This window comes from Helianthus annuus, chromosome 9 (genome assembly GCF_002127325.2).
Source record: "Helianthus annuus cultivar XRQ/B chromosome 9, HanXRQr2.0-SUNRISE, whole genome shotgun sequence".
Classification (NCBI taxonomy): domain Eukaryota; kingdom Viridiplantae; phylum Streptophyta; class Magnoliopsida; order Asterales; family Asteraceae; genus Helianthus; species Helianthus annuus.
The window spans coordinates 188,066,830-188,085,356 of record NC_035441.2 but is presented as its reverse complement, the minus strand read 5'-3'; the positions used below and the strand labels follow the sequence as shown (position 1 = coordinate 188,085,356).

Here is an 18,527-nt window from a genome sequence, read left to right as displayed (position 1 = left end):
AAAGTGCCTTGCTGATCACGATCTAATCGTACCGCTCGACGATCTTCAGGTGAATGAAACGTTACACTTCGTGGAAAAGCCTGTCGAAATCATGGATCGCCAAACCAAGCAACTCAGGCGCTCACGCATCCCTATCGTGAAGGTCCGATGGGAAGGCAAACGAGGCGCAGAGTTCACTTGGGAACTCGAAAGCGACATGAAGGCCAAGTACCCGCAGTTGTTTAAATAGATCTGAAGCATCAAATTGGTAAATCACGGTGATGCGCAGCTTTCAGCCTAATTTCAGGACGAAATTCCCTAAACAAGGGGAGGCTGTAACACCCCGTGTTTTCGAAAGTCAAAGTCAAAGTTTGACCTTTGATTGTAATTAGTTATTTTATATTTTTGTATTATGTGGAGTAAGTGTTGTCTAATCAAATGAATCGAACGTTTAATCAATGTGAATCGATAATCGACCTTGAATATCAGGAAGTAACAATGCGATAAAGTTAATTAATCAATAATCAAGCTGATCAAATCAATCATCGAACTCGAACCTCGAATTATGCAAACTTTGGTGTTGTTATACGTGTGTGTGCCTTATGTGTTACTTGTGCGTGTTTACTTTAGGTTGTTATGTGTGGTGATCAATCAAATCGAATCGAAACTCGAAAAGCAATCGAACTTAATCGAAACCGAAACCGAATTGTGAACTATGGATGCTTATGTTAGATATAGTGGTTGGGACCGAAAGTAATTTGATTAGGAAACCATATCGTATTCGTATCATCGTCCACCGAAATCGAAATATCAAAAATCGTCGCAAAACACTCGAAAAGGGTTACTGATCGAACAGGAAACACTGATCGAACAGGCCAACCGATCGAACATGCTGTTCGATCAAGCAGGCCAGCCGATCAGAGATCCTGGCCGATCGGTTGACACTTTCCTCTTTTGGAGCCTATAAATAGGGCTGTCATTGTCATCTTTACCACTTTTGGAACCAGCTCTTGTTCTTCACCATTTCTCATATTTCTCTCCACTCCGGTAAATTTTCACTCTAACTCTTGTACGTTTTTTATCAAAACACAATTCTACACCTTTCTATCTTTCAAATCTTGAATTCTAACCGTGAAATCACCAAGATCTAAGTAATCTAGGATGATGTCATCATGGTGTTCTTGAAGAACATCATACTTTGGCCTCATTCCACCATGAATAGCTTGGATCTAACCGATTTCCATAGAAACAAACTAAGATCTGTTATAGATCTTAACATTTCAAGGTGAAAAGGATTGGAAAAAGGATTTTCAACTTTCTTTCAACTCTTTTATGCCTTAAAACCGGTAGAAACGGAACTTGAACTAACTCACCAATCATTCCATCAATCACGTGGTTCAAGATTCGGATTCTATTTACGAGGTTCACCGACTCCGGGTTAAACGCTAAACTACCGTTCCGAACAGTTCACCAGCCGGACTTGGGTGATTCCTGTCTGAACCGGTGAAGCAAGTAAGGACCCACGTTCTATGGTTCAACTCGTTGTCAAAATACTTCGAAATCATATCCAAATAATCAAAACAGCCAAGTGTTAGACGAAAGGCCGACCAGGTCAGAATTGTTGGCCGAACGGCTAGGCTGTTCGAACGAACAGTCCAGCCGATCGGACATGCCAGCCGATCGACCGGGCCAGCCGATCGGCTTGCACATGGTCCCACACTTTTCAAATTCAAGAAGTATGGTATTGACGAAGTGATGTTCGATCGAATAAGCTACTCGATTGGTAAACATTACTCTTCGGATCATGAGATACTATGTTCAACACTTAATCGATTTTCAACTCGTTCGACGCATTTAAAGTGGCACCCGATCGAACATGCCGTCCAATCAGGTGACACCCTGCTAAGAACCTTTTACTGAAGTACCTAACCGATCGGTTGGACTAACCGATCGAACGATCCGTTCGATCGACCGACCTGAAAGGTAAGAATACTTCAATGTTTTTAGATAATGCTGCAAAAACTTTAAAAGTTCAAACCATCATACACAAACACATCATTCTTAAAGGAAGGAACACTCCACTTGAACTGTCCAACCGATCGAGCCTCCCAGCCGATCGAGCCTCCCGGCCGATCGAGCAGACTACCCGAACGGTTAGACCAACCGAACAGATTGGGCTGTTCGATCGAACCTGTTGTTCGATCGACCAGACTGTTCGACCCACTTACATTTGTTTTGCATTTCCACGTTACTCATCGTTATGCTATCGAACTATTCAGGCTAACCCTACTCTCAGCGCTCCCTTCAATCCATTAATCAACCACAGTGAGTATACTCGATCCCTTTTTGCTTTCAGCACATTTGGGTGTTACATACGTTACTTATCAAAATCACAAACGAACACAAACTATTTGAACGCTAACCGACTACATGTATTACGTGACTAAATGAATGCTTGTTTATTATGTTTACACGTGGAATGTTGTCTACCTGCCTTAACGACATAGTACTATAGTTTGGACTCAACACCCGTTCACACGGGGTTGTTAAGGACAATTACTTGAATGGATTACGGTGGTAATCGTGTATTGCGAATTGTCTCGGACAGTCAACCCGCAGTCATTGGTATCGATGGATCCATGTCGATAATTAACATGCTTCGTTTTCCTCTGTGTACGTGCTGGTTATGCGTAAACTATTCGAACTCTATATGCTATTATCAAACTTGTATGCTCACCCTTACATTATATGTATTGACTTTATTTTAACGTATGTGACAGGTGTTTAAGGTGTATGCTTGCTAGGAAAGCGAGGCTAGAATAAGATTCTAGAGGCCCCCAACAAATAGTTGTCTGTCAAGAACAAGCTTCTAGTGCATAGTTGTCTGTAGATCTTGGCAGGCCGGGTCTTTAGGAGCATTTAAACAATATTTATTTTATTATGTTAAATCTGAGTTGTCGGAACAGAATTTCTTGTTTGGATGTTATCTGTAATAATGCATTTGTTTATTCGGGATACGGTATGGGACGTATCTTTAACTGGATTATATAAATTGTTGTTATGGAAACTTCTGGACAATCTGTTTCGCTCAGTGCCATGCCCCGATGATTCCGCCATCGGTTGGGGTGTGACAGTTGTGACAATACCAAACTCTAAAAAAACCAAATCGATATCGACCGAATTATCCCACAGAATTCCACAAGCTTTATACTAGCTCTTAGTGGTTCAGACTAGGGTTGTTCATAACTATCCGTATCTGAAAATCCGATTTGAAATATCCGATATCCGAATCCGAAATATCCGAAAAATCGGATATCCAAAATTCGGATATCCGAATATTTCGGATTTGGATAGTGATTTTCAACGGATATCCAAAATATTCGAAAATTTGATTTACATTTTTCGGATATCCGAATACCCGAAAATATCCGAAAACTTATATTCGGATATCCGAAACTATTCAAAATATTTGTTTCCGAATATGAAAAAAAAAATAAAAGAACAAAAATTAAAAAAAGTTGGATTTTCGGATATCCGATTCACTATTCGGATAGTGAAATATGGTATCCGAATTCTGATATCCAAAATTCGGATATTCGAATTTTCGAAAATTCGGTTTTGAACACTCCTAGTTCAGACCTCTTACTAGTTCAGCACTTAATGATTCAAATATTTTACTGGTTCAATATTTAACCATTCAGATGCTGTCAAACAGCAAACTAACTCTCTATATAAAAAAATATATTTGAGTAAACTGAAATTTTACCCCCTGAGGTTTAGGCCAATTGGCACTCTGACCCCCTCTAACGAAATAATTGCAATCCCCCCCCCAACGTTGTTGTTATGTCGCACATTTACCCCCTGGCGTTAAATTCCATAACGGTCAAAGGGGGTCAAAGGGCAGAAATGTAATTTTACCTTAATAGTTACCTTATATAATACTATTACCCTTATACTATTACTTCCAACTACAATCTTACCCCCTAAGCCTTTCGACCACACTCCCCCCACACCTTCTTCCTCATTAACGGCGACCACACCACCGGCGATCCTTCATGTCCGTCCACCGGAGAATGAGCCAATCAGAGGAGACATTGCTTCCACCTCCACCACTAGAGCCGATCCCCCTGTCCGCACCACCGGCGATGCCCCTGTCCACCGTCAATCCACCTGTCCACCGGCGATCCTCCCTGTTCTCGCACTTGTCAGGTAAAATCGAACAAGTATTGTGATTGTGGTTAATGAACAAGTAATGTCAGGTTAAAAAACAGGGGTTATTGAACATGGGTTTTTGAAAAAAACAGGGGTTATTGAACATGGATCTTTCTGTGTTTGCAGTGGACATGAGGATTCATGTTTCACTAGGATCGATTGTGGTGTCCTTGGTTGTCAAAATGCGAGGCCGCCCTTTCCTGCACTTCCAGTTTCCCCCTTCAGCAGGAAATGGTTGCGTAGTTGAACTGTAATATATTAGGATGTTTTGTGTAATATGTAGGTTAAGTTAAGTTAAACATGCATTTTGTGTATATATCATGATCCTTGGTTATGACAATGTAGTATGCAACAATGTAGTAGGACTAATGATCTTTAACAATGATCCTTATTTAACTATGCTTACTGTTGAATGCCTATTGCATGGTATGCTTGTTTTTGAATGTCTATTATTTTTTACTGTTGAATGTCTATTGGAATGAATGTCTATTGCGAGTTAGTTATATATAGAAGAGTTATGCATAAGTCAAGGCTGTGATTAGCATAAGTTAAGGCTGTGATTAGCATAAGTCAAAGCTGTGATTAGCTAAGTACTGTATGCACATGTGCATGATTAGCTTGGGTATGTTATAAGATATTGTATATAGTTAATATATGCTTGATCAGCAGATTGATGTGCCTATAATGTGCCTAGTTATAAGAACAGCAGATTGATCATGGATTTGACTAGGGAATAAGTCATGGTTATTGTTTGGACAAATTGTATACTACAACCTGTTTCAACAGGTTGTTGTTTCATAACCTGTATTGTTAGCATAAGGAACTAGTTGAGGGGTATAATTGTAATTGTCATAAGAGAAGGGACTGATATGTGACAAATGATAGTTGGTAGTTATAGGTGGTTATGTAACAACTAATAGTCATAAGGAATTAGTTGAGGGGTATAATTGTAATAGTCCCTCTCTTTTCTGTTTTCTCAAATTAGGCTAACACATATACTACAACCAGGTATGTGTTTAAACTGATTTTGACCATAAATTGATCTTGCAAATAGCTGCAGCCAAACAGCTGCATACAGCTGCAGCCAGGTATAACAAATGATAGTTGGTAGTTATAGGTGGTTATACATGACCATGTATGTGTTTAAACTGATTTTGAGTGTGCATACATGTTTCTGAATACATGGACAGATTACTGAATACATGGACAAATTGTAATGTTCTGAATACATATAAGTTTTGTGATTTTGTGAAGGGTTTCTAGTGAAGTTAACCATTGTAATGCTTATAGGTTTCTAATTTTGAGTATATAAACATAGAACAGGTTTGAATACAAGTGTTTATTAAGTTTAAATCAGATTTCTTGTTAATTACCATGTGTAGTTGACTTTGGCTGGCCAAACTTTTTTGACGGGAAAGGTTTTGGAAGTTTCATGGGGTAATATTGTTTCTTAACACAAAGTATAAAGGGGTAATAAGAAAGGACAATTTAGTAATTTACCAGTGAGGGGTAATTATGCGACATAACAAGAACGTTTGGGGGTAATATTAAAGGGTAAGATAGTCATTTCACATTAAAGTTAACAAATTTGTTAACATAATTGACGTCAGGGGGTAAATGTGCGATATAACAATAACGTTGGGGGAAAATTACAATTATTTCGTTAGAGGAGGTCAGAGTATCAATTGGCCTAAACCCCAGGGGGTAAAATTACACTTTCCTCTCTATATTTATATTTAGGGTAAATTACTTTTTGAGTCCCTGTGTTTTAGTGGTTTTAACTAGTTGAGTCCAAAACAAAAAAGTTTAACGACCTGAGTCCCTATAAGCATTTTCTTTAACCATTTGAGTCTTTTTTAGTCCAAATTTTAACATTTTGAGTCCAATTTTTTGGACTCAAATCGTTATAAAATGAACAAAATTGGACTCAAAACATTATAAAATAAATGGCTAGGGACTCAGGGCGTTTTAATTTTGAATTCAAATAGTTAAAACCACTAAAACACAGGGACTTAAAAAGTAATTTACTCTTATATTTATATTTATATTTATATTTATATTTATATTGATGTTTATGTTGGAATCCTAATCTTAAACTAGGGCACCGTTTAGCAAAACTCCAAAATCGAGGATCTTGTTTTCTCGGACTCTTCACCGAGCGAGCGAGAGAGAAGATTCATTCAAATCCGCCTCTTTCTCTCCCGTACGTCTGAATTTACTTTACTGAGTCTGTAAACGTATTCTTGTCCATTACATTTGTTTGGGGAATGGAGGGAGGGTATAATCCGCGTACAGTGGAAGAGGTTTTTAGGGATTTCAAAGGTCGCCGTGCCGGAATCGTCAAAGCTCTTACCACCGGTCTCTTTCACATTCTCCTCTTCTCTTCTCTTCTCTTCTCTTCTCTTCTTTCTTTATAATTATAATAATCTTTTTATTTATTGTTGCAGATGTTGAAGCCTTTTACCAGCTGTGTGACCCTGGTTACCCTTCTCTTTCTCTCTATCTTTAATTATTAATAATATCTTTCATTTATCAATTTGATGCATCCTCCAGTTGTTAATTTCTTTTACTTTCTACTGTCCACAGCTACTTCATTTTTTTAGAACTAAACTTTATGTAATGGATAATGTGGGATTTATATGCAAACATGCCAATTTTGTAGTTCTCTGGTTTTATTAAAAAAAATTGCCAATTTTTATATTCCTTTTTTTATTTTTTTTAAGTGGATATGGATTAAGTTGTAGCTTTGAGTCTTTTTGTATCATCCCTAAGAAGGAATTGTAATGCTGCTGTTATCTTACTTTAATAGTTTGATTGGAAGTGTGCATTTGTGTTTTAAGTTTTAATTTACATCACCATGTTATCTGATTGCATATATATATATGGCTTTGAATTATTTCTACAAATGGTATCTGTTTTGTCTTGGTCTCTCGCATTTTCGTTGAAATTAAATTTTGCTTTTTTCAACATCTTTGCTTCAAAGCTATGATGAAAGTATGTTTATAAGTAGTCATGACAACTAGTAAGGTTTATATTTATCTTTTTAGATAATACCAAAATCTTGAGCTTAATGTTTCAGCTAATAATGGTTTGAACATGTTTTAAAATTTGGTGGCTACAGCCTACAAGCCTTTTTTGCTTCCGATAATCACTTTCGTGGTGTCCTTGTGTGATGAGCTAAGATATCTCATTGTCTTGTGTTTGCTTTGTTTACGTCTTAGTTTCATCTCAACGTCTTTTGTGTTTTCCGTTGTCTTGCTCCTTGCAAGTTAATATGGATTCCATTTCAAAATATTACAAGTTACAACCACATTCTGTTTTTATAAAGGATTTCTGTTTTGAAACTGTTTGAAAAATCCACTTATGTAGAAAAGATATTTTGTTCAACGTATTCAAAATTTTGTTGTGCATTCGTGCAGCTATCAGTTAATCCTTTACACTCCTGCTACATTGACATTGTTTTTTCAGTCTTATCCATGCTACAATTTTTTTTGTTTCGAGTCTTTTATGTGAACAATCGTTTATTTTTTCTGTACAGAAAAGGAGAATTTGTGTTTGTATGGTTTTCCAAGCGAGCAATGGGAGGTGAATTTGCCTGCGGAAGAGGTCCCACCAGAGCTCCCAGAACCAGCATTGGGTATTAACTTTGCTAGAGACGGAATGCAAGAAAAAGATTGGTTATCTTTGGTTGCGGTTCATAGTGATGCTTGGTTGCTTTCTGTTGCCTTCTATTTTGGTGCCAGATTCGGGTTTGATAAAGCTGACAGGTAAATCTTTTTAATGGTTATTTGTATTTTAATACATAAGGTTGTGTGCTCGTCATTGAGGGGACACTAATGTTTGGGTTAATGTCACCTAAATGCAAAAAGTACTTGCTTATTTTTCTCGGTGTAGGTAACAATGTAACATACTCGTCTAAATCCCCACGTATGTAACACGCTCTTCGTTTGTGTGTTAATATGAACCAACCCAAACTTATTGGCCTATTAAAATATGCCTTGCTTATGTGGCATCCATGTGCTGATATGGCGCGATAGTACAAATGTGGCATCTGTGTTTAAAAAAGCGCGCTTAAAGCGAGCTTTAAGCGTGAAGCGCTGAAGCGCTGGAAACATCGCTTTTTTTGGTCTGAAGCGTTACATTACGTGAAGCGCTGTGAAGCGAGCTTTAAGCGCGAAGCGATGATGGTTTGAAGCGACGCTTCAGCCCAATCAGGTCACATTTGGGCCATTTTTTAAGCCCAACAGTCTTTAAATAGGGTTAAATGAGGCCTGTTTCTTTACCCTAAGTGTGTTTCGACTTTAATTTATGTTTTAACTATGTTTTTTATGTGTTAAGTGTGTTTTTTAATCATGTTTTTGTGTTTGTTATTGATTAACAAGTAGAATAGGTCATATTGATGTGTACAATATATATATATATATATATATATATATTTATTTTGAGTGCTTCGTATACGTGAAGCTCTCGCTTCGCGCTTGAAGCTTCGCTTAAAGCTTTTGGAACCAAAACGCTTCGGAGCGCTTTGCGCTTTTTTAAACCAAGTGTGGCATCCAAGTGACAATTGTGCTGACGTTGCGATAAGGAAAAATGTTTTCTTTAGACAATCTATTGTTGTATGAAACATTATCTTATTTTATATACCATTCTATCTTTATAAAACACGAAAAAGGTAAAATTAATAGATCTTAAAAGTTTTAACATTTTGTATCATTATTAACCTTACAAAAACCTAAATGCTAAAATTTTACATTTACAATTCTTACAAAGTTGTATCATATTGCTTCGCATAAGCAAAAAAATGCCAAAATTTTCCAGTTTTCCGATTTGGCTGGTAATCATATTGCTTCCATGGGAACATAATTTGAAACTATGTTACCAACATTGGGTATCGGGTATGTTACCTACGTTGGGACAAATAGGCAATTAACTTTGCATTTAGGTGACATTAACCTCTGATGTTTGTTTGATAGAACATTTGGTCTACGGTTAACATTCAAATCATTGTCTTGTACTTTATTGCATATCAGATTTAGAAAGTCGCATCTTTAGGCGTTTAAACTTAAAAATATTGATACAAATATTTTTATCTGAAGTCGTTACTATGATTTCACCTTAAGTTTTTTTAAGAAGCACTATAATTTAAGGAAAATGTTTTTTTTTTAATCATGTCATTGTTTTGAAATTGAGAAAAACTAGGTCTTTTATCCATGTTTAGGAAGCACTATTATTATGTAACTTATAATTCTTAACCTAGATTCCCAGAAGATAATTCTTAGAAATGTATCTTTTATTCTTTTTAGAGTGAATTTCAAGGATTGTCCTTTATCTTTATACCCATTTTCAGGCGCTGCCCTTTATGTTTAAAATTGATGAGTTTTGTCCTTTATGTTTTCATATCATGTACGTTTTGTCCTTTAGGCCTAACCTAGTTAGTTTTTTCAGTTAAATTTGGTCATGTGCTTTGCACATGAGGGCATTTTTGTCAATTCAAAGGTTGCAGAAGCTTTGAGCTGTAAATCTGCCGTTGAACTTACCTTTGAATTGACAAAAACGCCCTCATGTGCAAAGCATATGACCAAATTTAACTGAAAAAACTAACTGGGTTAGGCCTAAAGGACAAAACGTGTATGATATGAAAACATAAAGGACAAAACTCGTCAATTTTGAACATAAAGGACAGCGTCTGAAAATGCGTATAAAGATAAAGGACAATTCTTGTATAGATCTTGTAAAACAACATAGAAGTTTTTCATCTTTCTTTGCTTAAAATTAACATTAGATTATTATTTTGAATTTTTCCTTCAATGACACAGGAAGAGACTGTTCAACATGATAAACGATCTGCCAACAATCTTTGAGGTTGTAAGCGGCAGTGCGAAGAAAAACCAGAAGGAGAAAGGCGCCGTCTCGAATAATCACAGTAGCACCAAATCCAAGTCAAACTCAAAAATGGTAAAACAAGATTTCAATACTTTTCTTTGCGCTTGCAGTATTTTAAATCTCCGACTGTTCGATATAACAATGGTTTTATCTCGCAGCGGGACCCGGAAGGAAAGTACCCGAAGCAGCAGCCACGAGAAGCAGTAGCAATGAATGATGATGAAGAGGAGGAGGATGACGAGGATGAGCATGGAGAAACCTTATGTGGGGCCTGCGGTGCGAATTATGCATCGGATGAGTTCTGGATTTGTTGCGACATCTGTGAGATATGGTTTCATGGTAAGTGTGTGAAAATCACACCCGCGAAAGCTGAACACATCAAGCAGTACAAGTGTCCTGCATGCACCAACAAAAGAGCTCGCCCTTAGTTGTTAGCGCTGTCCGATGTGGTCTTTTTACTGTGTACTTTTTCTAACTGGTTTGGTCGAAAGTACTGTTTAGCGTTGTTTCTAGAACTTTTGTTGCTTGCATATGATATTGTACCTCAGTTGCTGTATAATTTGATCAGTAATGCGGGTAAGAATTTCCATCCAGTTGCTTTTCGAACTATAACTATGGATCATTGGAAAATGGGTCGTTTAAATTTTGTCCAACTATAAGACCATGGGGTGTGGTTTGAGTAGTCCCTTTGGGGACTATCCGCCACGTAAGCGCCCGTCACATTGGGTGGAGGATCATCCCTTTAGGGACTACCCAAGGGTGTGGAGGACTACTCAATTTTTTAATTAAAAAACCAATATATAATTGAAGGAGAGAGAGAACAAACCTTTTGCAGGCTCGTCTCTTCCGGCAAGAAACCGACGTTTGCGACGAGGGGGAGGGGGGCAGTGTGGGACATGGTATAAAAGTCACTTAAGTTATAATATTGTTACAATTATAGCTAGAAGTTATGCCCGCGCTTCGCGACAGGATAACGTTTTTTTAAGTTATGCTTTACGGCTGGTTGTTTATAAAATTTAAACCAATGTTTTAAAAACCGGCTTTTAAGTCATACCGGGTTGGGATTTAAAATAGTTCAACCGGTTGAACCAGGTTGTATCGGGCGGTTGAATCGGGTTACTAGTTAACCCTATAAATTCCATAAAATACAAAGTCATCTCAAAAAGCAATCAAATCTCAACTTAGATTTATGTAACTTATCATAGTTTTATTTAAAAAAAAAACTATTTTTATTGTAAACTATTAAGCATTTTAAGAATATTTTTATTAATTATAAACAATATTGCCTTGTACGAGGTGAGTAACAGTTTCAACAACCATGGAATATTGGAATAGAAGACACTAGGTTAATTACCGAAAATATGGAAGATCAATATTACCTTAACATCGTATTTTATTAAAACTAATAAATCAAATCTTAAGATAATGCAAACCGGTTCAACGGTTTGAACCGGTAGAACCGGATTTACTGCCGGTACATAAGATATACCGTATTCGGGTTTTACCGACCTTTATCATACCGGACTCGTGCCCGATATCCGGTTTAACCGGTATAACCGGCCGATTCATACCGGTATTTAAAACATTGATTTAAACGTTGAAAAAACGCACATAACAACTATATATTTGAAAAGCACAATGTATGTCGTTGTAAAAGTGTATGCATAGAATACCCGAAAATAAATTCATACGAAGTCGTTTATCATTTAATCTGACCTGATTGGTTTCCGGAAAAAGAAAATTACGTCAAAACGTAAACCAACTGAAAACGTATATAAAAATAAGCACGAAAACGTACGATATTTGATTTGACATTTTTTCGAATAAAATTTACGCGAAACATAAACCAACTTGAATTTATACCGACACGTACATAAATATAAGCACGTAAGAAAGTAGTGTTTTTTAAGTTAATGAATGGTACGACGCATTGCGGCGGTGTCGAAACGTAAAGTGGCTTGGATTTATACCGTCTAATGAAAATGTATTAAATTTGACCCGACTCGTTTCCAAACAAAATTTACGTCAAAACGTAGACTACTGAAAACTTAATATATCTAACCCGACTCATTTCCGCCGGGGGGGGGGGGGGATAAAATTTACATCAAAACGTAACTTGAATTTATACCACATGTAACTAAAGCCAAACATATAAAACTCAATTACAAAAGTATTTAGAAAGTTAAAGGGTTGTGTCAATGCTGAAAGTTGAAAAAACACAAAACAACTGTGTCGAAATGTAAATCAACTTAAGATTATATCAACATGTAAATAAATATAAAGACATAAAACTCGATTACAAAGTATTAAGAAAGTTAAGGGGTGGTAAGAGTCAATGCTGAAAATTGAAGATTAAAATTATAAAAATACACAAAAAGACAAAAAAAGAAAAAAAAAACCATTGTTCACAAAAGTTGCAATTGTAAGCATGTATAATATAATTGTTAAGGCAATAGTAAGGTATAAGAAGTGGTTAGACACTTGAGAGTGATAAACTAAAAAATCAACTAATGTAAGTGTGTCATGTCAAAGTGGTAAAGCTCAAAAGTGCTGGCAATGGTTAGACACTTGGTGAAATGGTAAACTATTTAAAAAAAAAAGAAAAAATGTGTGATTGATTAAGATTGGAATGGACCCCCACCCCACACTACCCTCTCTCTCATACCCTCCCTTCACCACTTCGGCAAGCCTACACCGATTTGGCAAACTTTTGAGAGGCAAACTATGTTGGCGGTGGTGTTACCAATTGGCAAACTAATTTTGCCACACTTTGCTACACCCCACTCCGTATACCTTAAACGTGTAAAATTAGCTGTTGGGTGAGGTTTTATAACGTATTAAGTCAACCACTATAAAAGTTCTATAATAATATTAGTAAGATTTTTATAACTACGCTTAAACTTATTATAATTGTTTGAAAAGTAAATACCATTAATTTTGATTTTTTATCTGTTAATGAAAAACTACAAGTATAAAATTTTATAAAATTATTGTTCTATTATGAACTACGTTGGATAAATTTTCATGGCCCAAAATTACACACACTTGCACCAAACGGGTCATCTACGTTATTCCTATTGATTTTGGGCTGGATATGAATATATGATAGATCAAAGTATGAAACTGTCAAATAGTGAGAGATATTAACTTAGAGTAAACTATCAAAATGATCCCCGAGGTTTAGTCGTTTTTGATACTTTAGTTAAAAACTCAAACCTTTTAAACATGGGTCTCTGTAGTTTTAATTTTGTCGTCATTTTCATTCAAAACAATTATAACAAGTTTAAGCGTAGTTAAATGACATTAATGTAACTATTTGACTCCTATCTCATCTAGTTACTACATATGTATACCAATATCACACCTAGAATGAAGGTTGTAGTTCATGATTTAGATTTGGAATTTAGACAAAGATACGTCAAGCATTCAGTCCATGGTTCGAATATCTTCCAGTCATAAACTATTACTATAGTAGCTTTTTTTTTAACAATCAACGAATACTATACAAGTCCGGCCACCCAGGTGAACCCATTGGCGAAAGGCCACACACACTCTACGGTCATAGATAACGTTGATGACCCAACCCGCACACCATCCAGGGGAAACCCACCGCCCTAAGGGTTATCGTGGTAAAACCCTTAGTCCACCTGAAACAAATTGCACCAAATAAGACTCAAACCCATCACCTTCACATTAAAAGGTGATGGGATGCCTCCTTCAGGAGTCATTGTTACAATAGTAGCAAGAGCTTGACTACTTGACTATAGTGGGTGGGCCGGATAGATAAAAGGGGTCGAGGATTTGTTCTTTTTTTTTTTTGAACGGACAACAGAATCAATCCCGAGCACTCTTGAGACACCCACTGGACCAAACGGAGTACTCCGAGAGTAACCCGAGTCTACCACCAATTTCGGGGAAAACCCGGTAACCCACCTACCAGTAGGCATGATGGTGAAATTACCAGTAAAACCCGTTTGGCTCAAGGATCGAACCCAAGTTTCCCAGAGTCTCCTATCATTGCCCACCTGTGTCTCACTCTGCACCAAGTAGGAGTTGAACTTGCATCTTTCAAGAAAAATGAAGCCTTCCACCACTTGATCTAGAGAGATCATTGCCATGCGATTTGTGTTTTTAAATAACATTTTTGTTTTTTAAGTAAAGAATTTACAATAGTTGACTGTAACGACTGTTATTAAAAATGATCAAGTTTGTTATCATTTACTATTCAACAAAGACCATATATGTTATTAAACCTATTCAACAAAGATTAAATATGTTATTAAACTAAAAAATATCCCAAAGTTGCAATATGATGATCACCACTTATCTAATTTTATTCGTTTATTTCCTTTTCAAGTTATTTATAAAAGGGGAAACAATTTAAAGCTTTGATACGGTCCACTTTTTTATATATAGCATAAACGACGTCTATACATCAACAATATATGATGACAAACAAACTTGGAGCTTTAGCGTTTAGGGCACGCATACCATAACCTTTTTAACTCCATATAAGCGTCACATTACCCATTTTTCCCTTTTTACTCCACCTCATCCTAAAAAAATGGTTTACCCCTTAACATAGGGAGAGAGCGGTTTGAAAGACATGTTAACTTGCCATGTCATCTTTAACATCAATTAAGTTAGAGTACATCCCAAGACCTTATAATGATAATCCTTGTAACTTCTTGGATATTCGGGCCAACACAATTTGTGTAATCAACTCTAGAAGATGGCATAAATGAAGAGACTGCCAAACTATTTATTTGGTTATTGATTGATTATTAATTGTGAATTAGTGAGTAATTTTATCATAACCTCTTAGTGTTCAAATCAATCACACTCATGTTACCAGATCCTTAGCCATCCACTTGCAATATACAAATCTATCCATTTAACTTTGTCTCAAAGTTAAAAGAGAGGCCCCCCTTGATAACTGACATTGCTAGGTAGGCCCACCTGACTAAAATTCAAGGTCCAATAAATACTAGAAAACTAGCCCAAATTTTCTCCACCCATCAACATCAACTTATGGATAATGTTAATCTAATGATTATAATTAATTAATTATCATAAATAAAACAAAATAAACACAAGCAATTCCCACAATGTTGCCCCTAATCCCAACCAACCATAATATTATAATGTTATAAGATTCCAATTCCTAACCCATTATCTACTCCATAATTTTCCAAGATCTTCCAAACTTGAAATAGACCAACAAGTGGCATTCATTTATATAACTAGTAAACCTTATGGACAAATATAAGATAATCATAAAAATATACTACTGCTACACATGACAATTATATAATTAGTAACCTTGTGGATATATATATATATATATAAGATAATCACAAGAATATACTAGTAAACATGACCAGATATAGAGTGGATGGAATGATTAAAGAAAGATCTTTCTTCAATGCTATCAAATATAAACAAGATATGGAGAAAAACTCACACAAATCCTGTAATAATCACAAACATCTAACAACCAACATCATCATCATAATTAACAAAAGGAAAATTACAGGATGGATACCTTCAAGTGAGTTTCTTCTTCCATACTCATCTTATCAAGTTTTCTTGATTCTTGGTTGACAACCTTTTAAGTAGCTCATAAGTTGTGATCATGGTAGTTGCTGACATGGACATCGAAGCCCACCGCGGACCTAACCCTCTATACAAAGCCATCCATCCACCTTCCCTCACTAAATTCCTAACAGTCTGCCCAACCGTCGGCCCTTTCCTCCCGTTACCATTGTTATTGTTATCGTCATTGTTATCAAGAACCTGTAAGCGTGTCTTAATTGTATCCAACGGCATTGTAACTAAAGCCGAAACGCCTCCTGCCATAGCTGCACTAACGCCTTGGACAGCCATCACAGTTGTCGAATCAGGTCTCATGACAACCACACCATCATCATCTTTCTTACACAAATAAGATCCAACTCCACCCCACACGAGTCGCTGAACGACAGAGTACGAAGCCCACCAAACCGCATTCGATGGTGCATACGTCATTACAGATATTCCAAAACCTCTATACAAACCTCTAGGCCCATCAGTGTTTAAAATTTTCCTAAAAGCATCAATTCCATTCATATACCTACAGGATCTATACTGGTTCCCCTGTACCATAAGCCTCTGGCTCACCACATCAATAGGAGTCCAAATAACCTGAGCCGCCAAGGCAGCGGTTAATCCAGCCATAGCATTGGCAATTGCAGCTGCAGTAGGCTCTGGAAACCCTAGTTTAACAGTACTAGTGCCAACTTTACTTTTAGTAACCTCTAGAGCTGTCATGTAAACCGCTCGAGCTGGAATTGTACCGATTAAGGATGTCCCGAAGCCTCTGTACAGGCCTCGAAAACCTTCATACCGAATAATCGAAATCGCAGTTCTAAAACTGGACAAATGTGATGATGAAACTTGTTGTCTGGTTTTCAATACCACAACAGGATAAAGTGTAGCTGATACACAGGAAAAAAGTCCTGCACCAAGGATGAAAAACTTGGATTTATCGAGCATCTGCCAGTCGATTTCCTCCGGTTTATGAACAATTTGATCTGAGGAGGATTCGTAATCATCCTCCTCCACAGTACTCAAATTCATTTTCGGTTTCGGTTTCGGTTTAGCCAGTTTAACGAATTCAACAACAGTTTAACGAATTCAACAACACTCTAATAACCTAAAACCATACATTACCTCAAAAACAGTACAAATAACACCAAAACTCCTTAACATTTAACCTAAAGGAGAATCCAGAAGAGTAAAACAAACAGTGATGATCTCAATATCTCATCATAATCGTAATATATGATTGAGAAAACACATCAGAAATAAATTTACGCTTACTACAGCGACGGAATAAACTTGTGAGATGTTTGAATCAATAAAACGGATCTAACATAACAAAATTATGATCGATAACCGTCTGTGGAACAGGTAAGAAGGTGAGAGATCGGACGAATGAATGCGTATGAGAGAGAGAGAGACAGAGAAATGAAATCACAGGGAGGGAGGGAGAGAGGATGTGAGAGCTTTCATGCGAATATGGTGGATGATACTGAAAATGGATAAATACAGACGACCTGCACAACCTGACACGTGTCGGTTACCGGTAACATATTATTTTGTCGCTTTGCCTTTGACAAACACTCAATATTTGACTATAGGTTATGTATGGCTTGTATTTGAATTATGACATTCCTTCCTTACGGCATCCGTATTCATAAAGCCCCTTGTGAGGCGTTATGCGACACGTGTCGTACCACGTCACACAAGGACTTTATGGGGTGTTATAACACTAGAGCCCGTAGTCATAAAGCCCCTACCCATCATTACCTAATTATTAATTTTTGTTTTTATTAATTAATTATAAAAAACCATGCTTTATTTTGATTGGTCAAAGGTTGAAAAGGAAAGCCCAAAACGCCGTGATATATATGGCGCCTCCCCCCCTTTTCCCCCCATAACGCCGCCCGTCGCGGTGTGCGGGGCGCTATCTCTCTTTTGGGCGGTATATGAAGCCCCATTACACATGCTCTTAGAGCATTCAGATTCATTCCACTATATTTTCACCCTAAATTACACTAAAAAACACTATATTTTCTCTCTCCTTTTCAATTAAATAATAATCTTTTATACCTTTATCATTACATTTTCTCTCTCCTCCACTCACAACCACTTTCAAAATATATTAAAAAATTATAGGGGGTGAACAGTGTCTCCCTAAATATACAGATGAACAGTAACATTTTCTCTCTCTCCACTCATAACCACTTTTTATACTCTTTATATTATAAAAACTCCACACTCAGACTTTGATGGAATGGATGTGAATGCTCTTACGCATCGTCTCGTCTTCTTGGTACATAGAAGCGGTCTCCATAGACCGGGCAATGCGAAAACCGGCTGCTAGAAAGGCTACAAAATTGTCTCACGAGGCTCAAAACAAATGCTTCGATCCCCGCAAGGTCAAACGTATTTACTTGTTTACGGGTTGTTTAGTTGTGCAGGTTAAGGTATAGGGAATCAAGTAGTGCAAGCTGATATGGGTATGTGGGAAGCCTATTGTGCCGCAATGAGGTAGTTGTTTCTCGTTGATTGGTGTCATTTTGGTACTTTAGGTTGTTCACCTTAGTACCATTACATCTTACAAGTCGTATGAGGTCAAATCTGTCATATCATATGGGCCTTATGACATGGTATAAAACACCATATAATATGCATGATATTCTCAGTGACAACATAAGTTATGTTTTCTCCCTATCATACAACGTGTAGCGTTGGCAATATATTAGTTTCTTAATTTTTGTAATTTACGAGGCATTATAATAATTAATATTTCTAGTTTTTTTTTTTTTTTTTTTGGATAAACTAAAAAACTAGAAGACTTTAAGTATATATTTATTTACTAGTTTAGTGCATTCCAGCCCATAAAACTC

General features: G+C 36.7%; 2 protein-coding genes across 2 annotated transcripts; one reads left to right on the top strand and one right to left on the bottom strand.

Moving 5' to 3' along the window:
• Positions 1 to 6,282: 6,282 nt before the first annotated feature.
• On the top strand, positions 6,283 to 10,667 carry LOC110880243 (PHD finger protein ALFIN-LIKE 4). The gene is made up of 5 exons (XM_022128831.2): positions 6,283 to 6,549; positions 6,639 to 6,671; positions 7,730 to 7,958; positions 10,008 to 10,146; positions 10,233 to 10,667. The coding sequence occupies exons 1-5, from the start codon at positions 6,459 to 6,461 to the stop codon at positions 10,500 to 10,502; spliced, it is 762 nt and encodes a 253-aa protein (XP_021984523.1). The 5' UTR covers positions 6,283 to 6,458; the 3' UTR covers positions 10,503 to 10,667.
• Positions 10,668 to 15,466: 4,799 nt separating this feature from the next.
• Positions 15,467 to 17,142, bottom strand: LOC110880242 (solute carrier family 25 member 44). The gene has a single exon (XM_022128830.2). The coding sequence runs from the start codon at positions 16,690 to 16,692 to the stop codon at positions 15,646 to 15,648; it is 1,047 nt and encodes a 348-aa protein (XP_021984522.1). The 5' UTR covers positions 16,693 to 17,142; the 3' UTR covers positions 15,467 to 15,645.
• Positions 17,143 to 18,527: the final 1,385 nt, after the last annotated feature.

Coding starts and splice junctions, on each gene's coding strand:
- LOC110880242 (XM_022128830.2), bottom strand. CDS start 16,692: ATGAATTTGAGTACTGTGGAGGAGGATGATTACGAATCCTCCTCAGAT.
- LOC110880243 (XM_022128831.2), top strand. CDS start 6,459: ATGGAGGGAGGGTATAATCCGCGTACAGTGGAAGAGGTTTTTAGGGAT. Junction 6,550..6,638: donor CGTCAAAGCTCTTACCACCG/GTCTCTTTCACA, acceptor TTATTGTTGCAG/ATGTTGAAGCCTTTTACCAG. Junction 7,959..10,007: donor GGGTTTGATAAAGCTGACAG/GTAAATCTTTTT, acceptor TCAATGACACAG/GAAGAGACTGTTCAACATGA.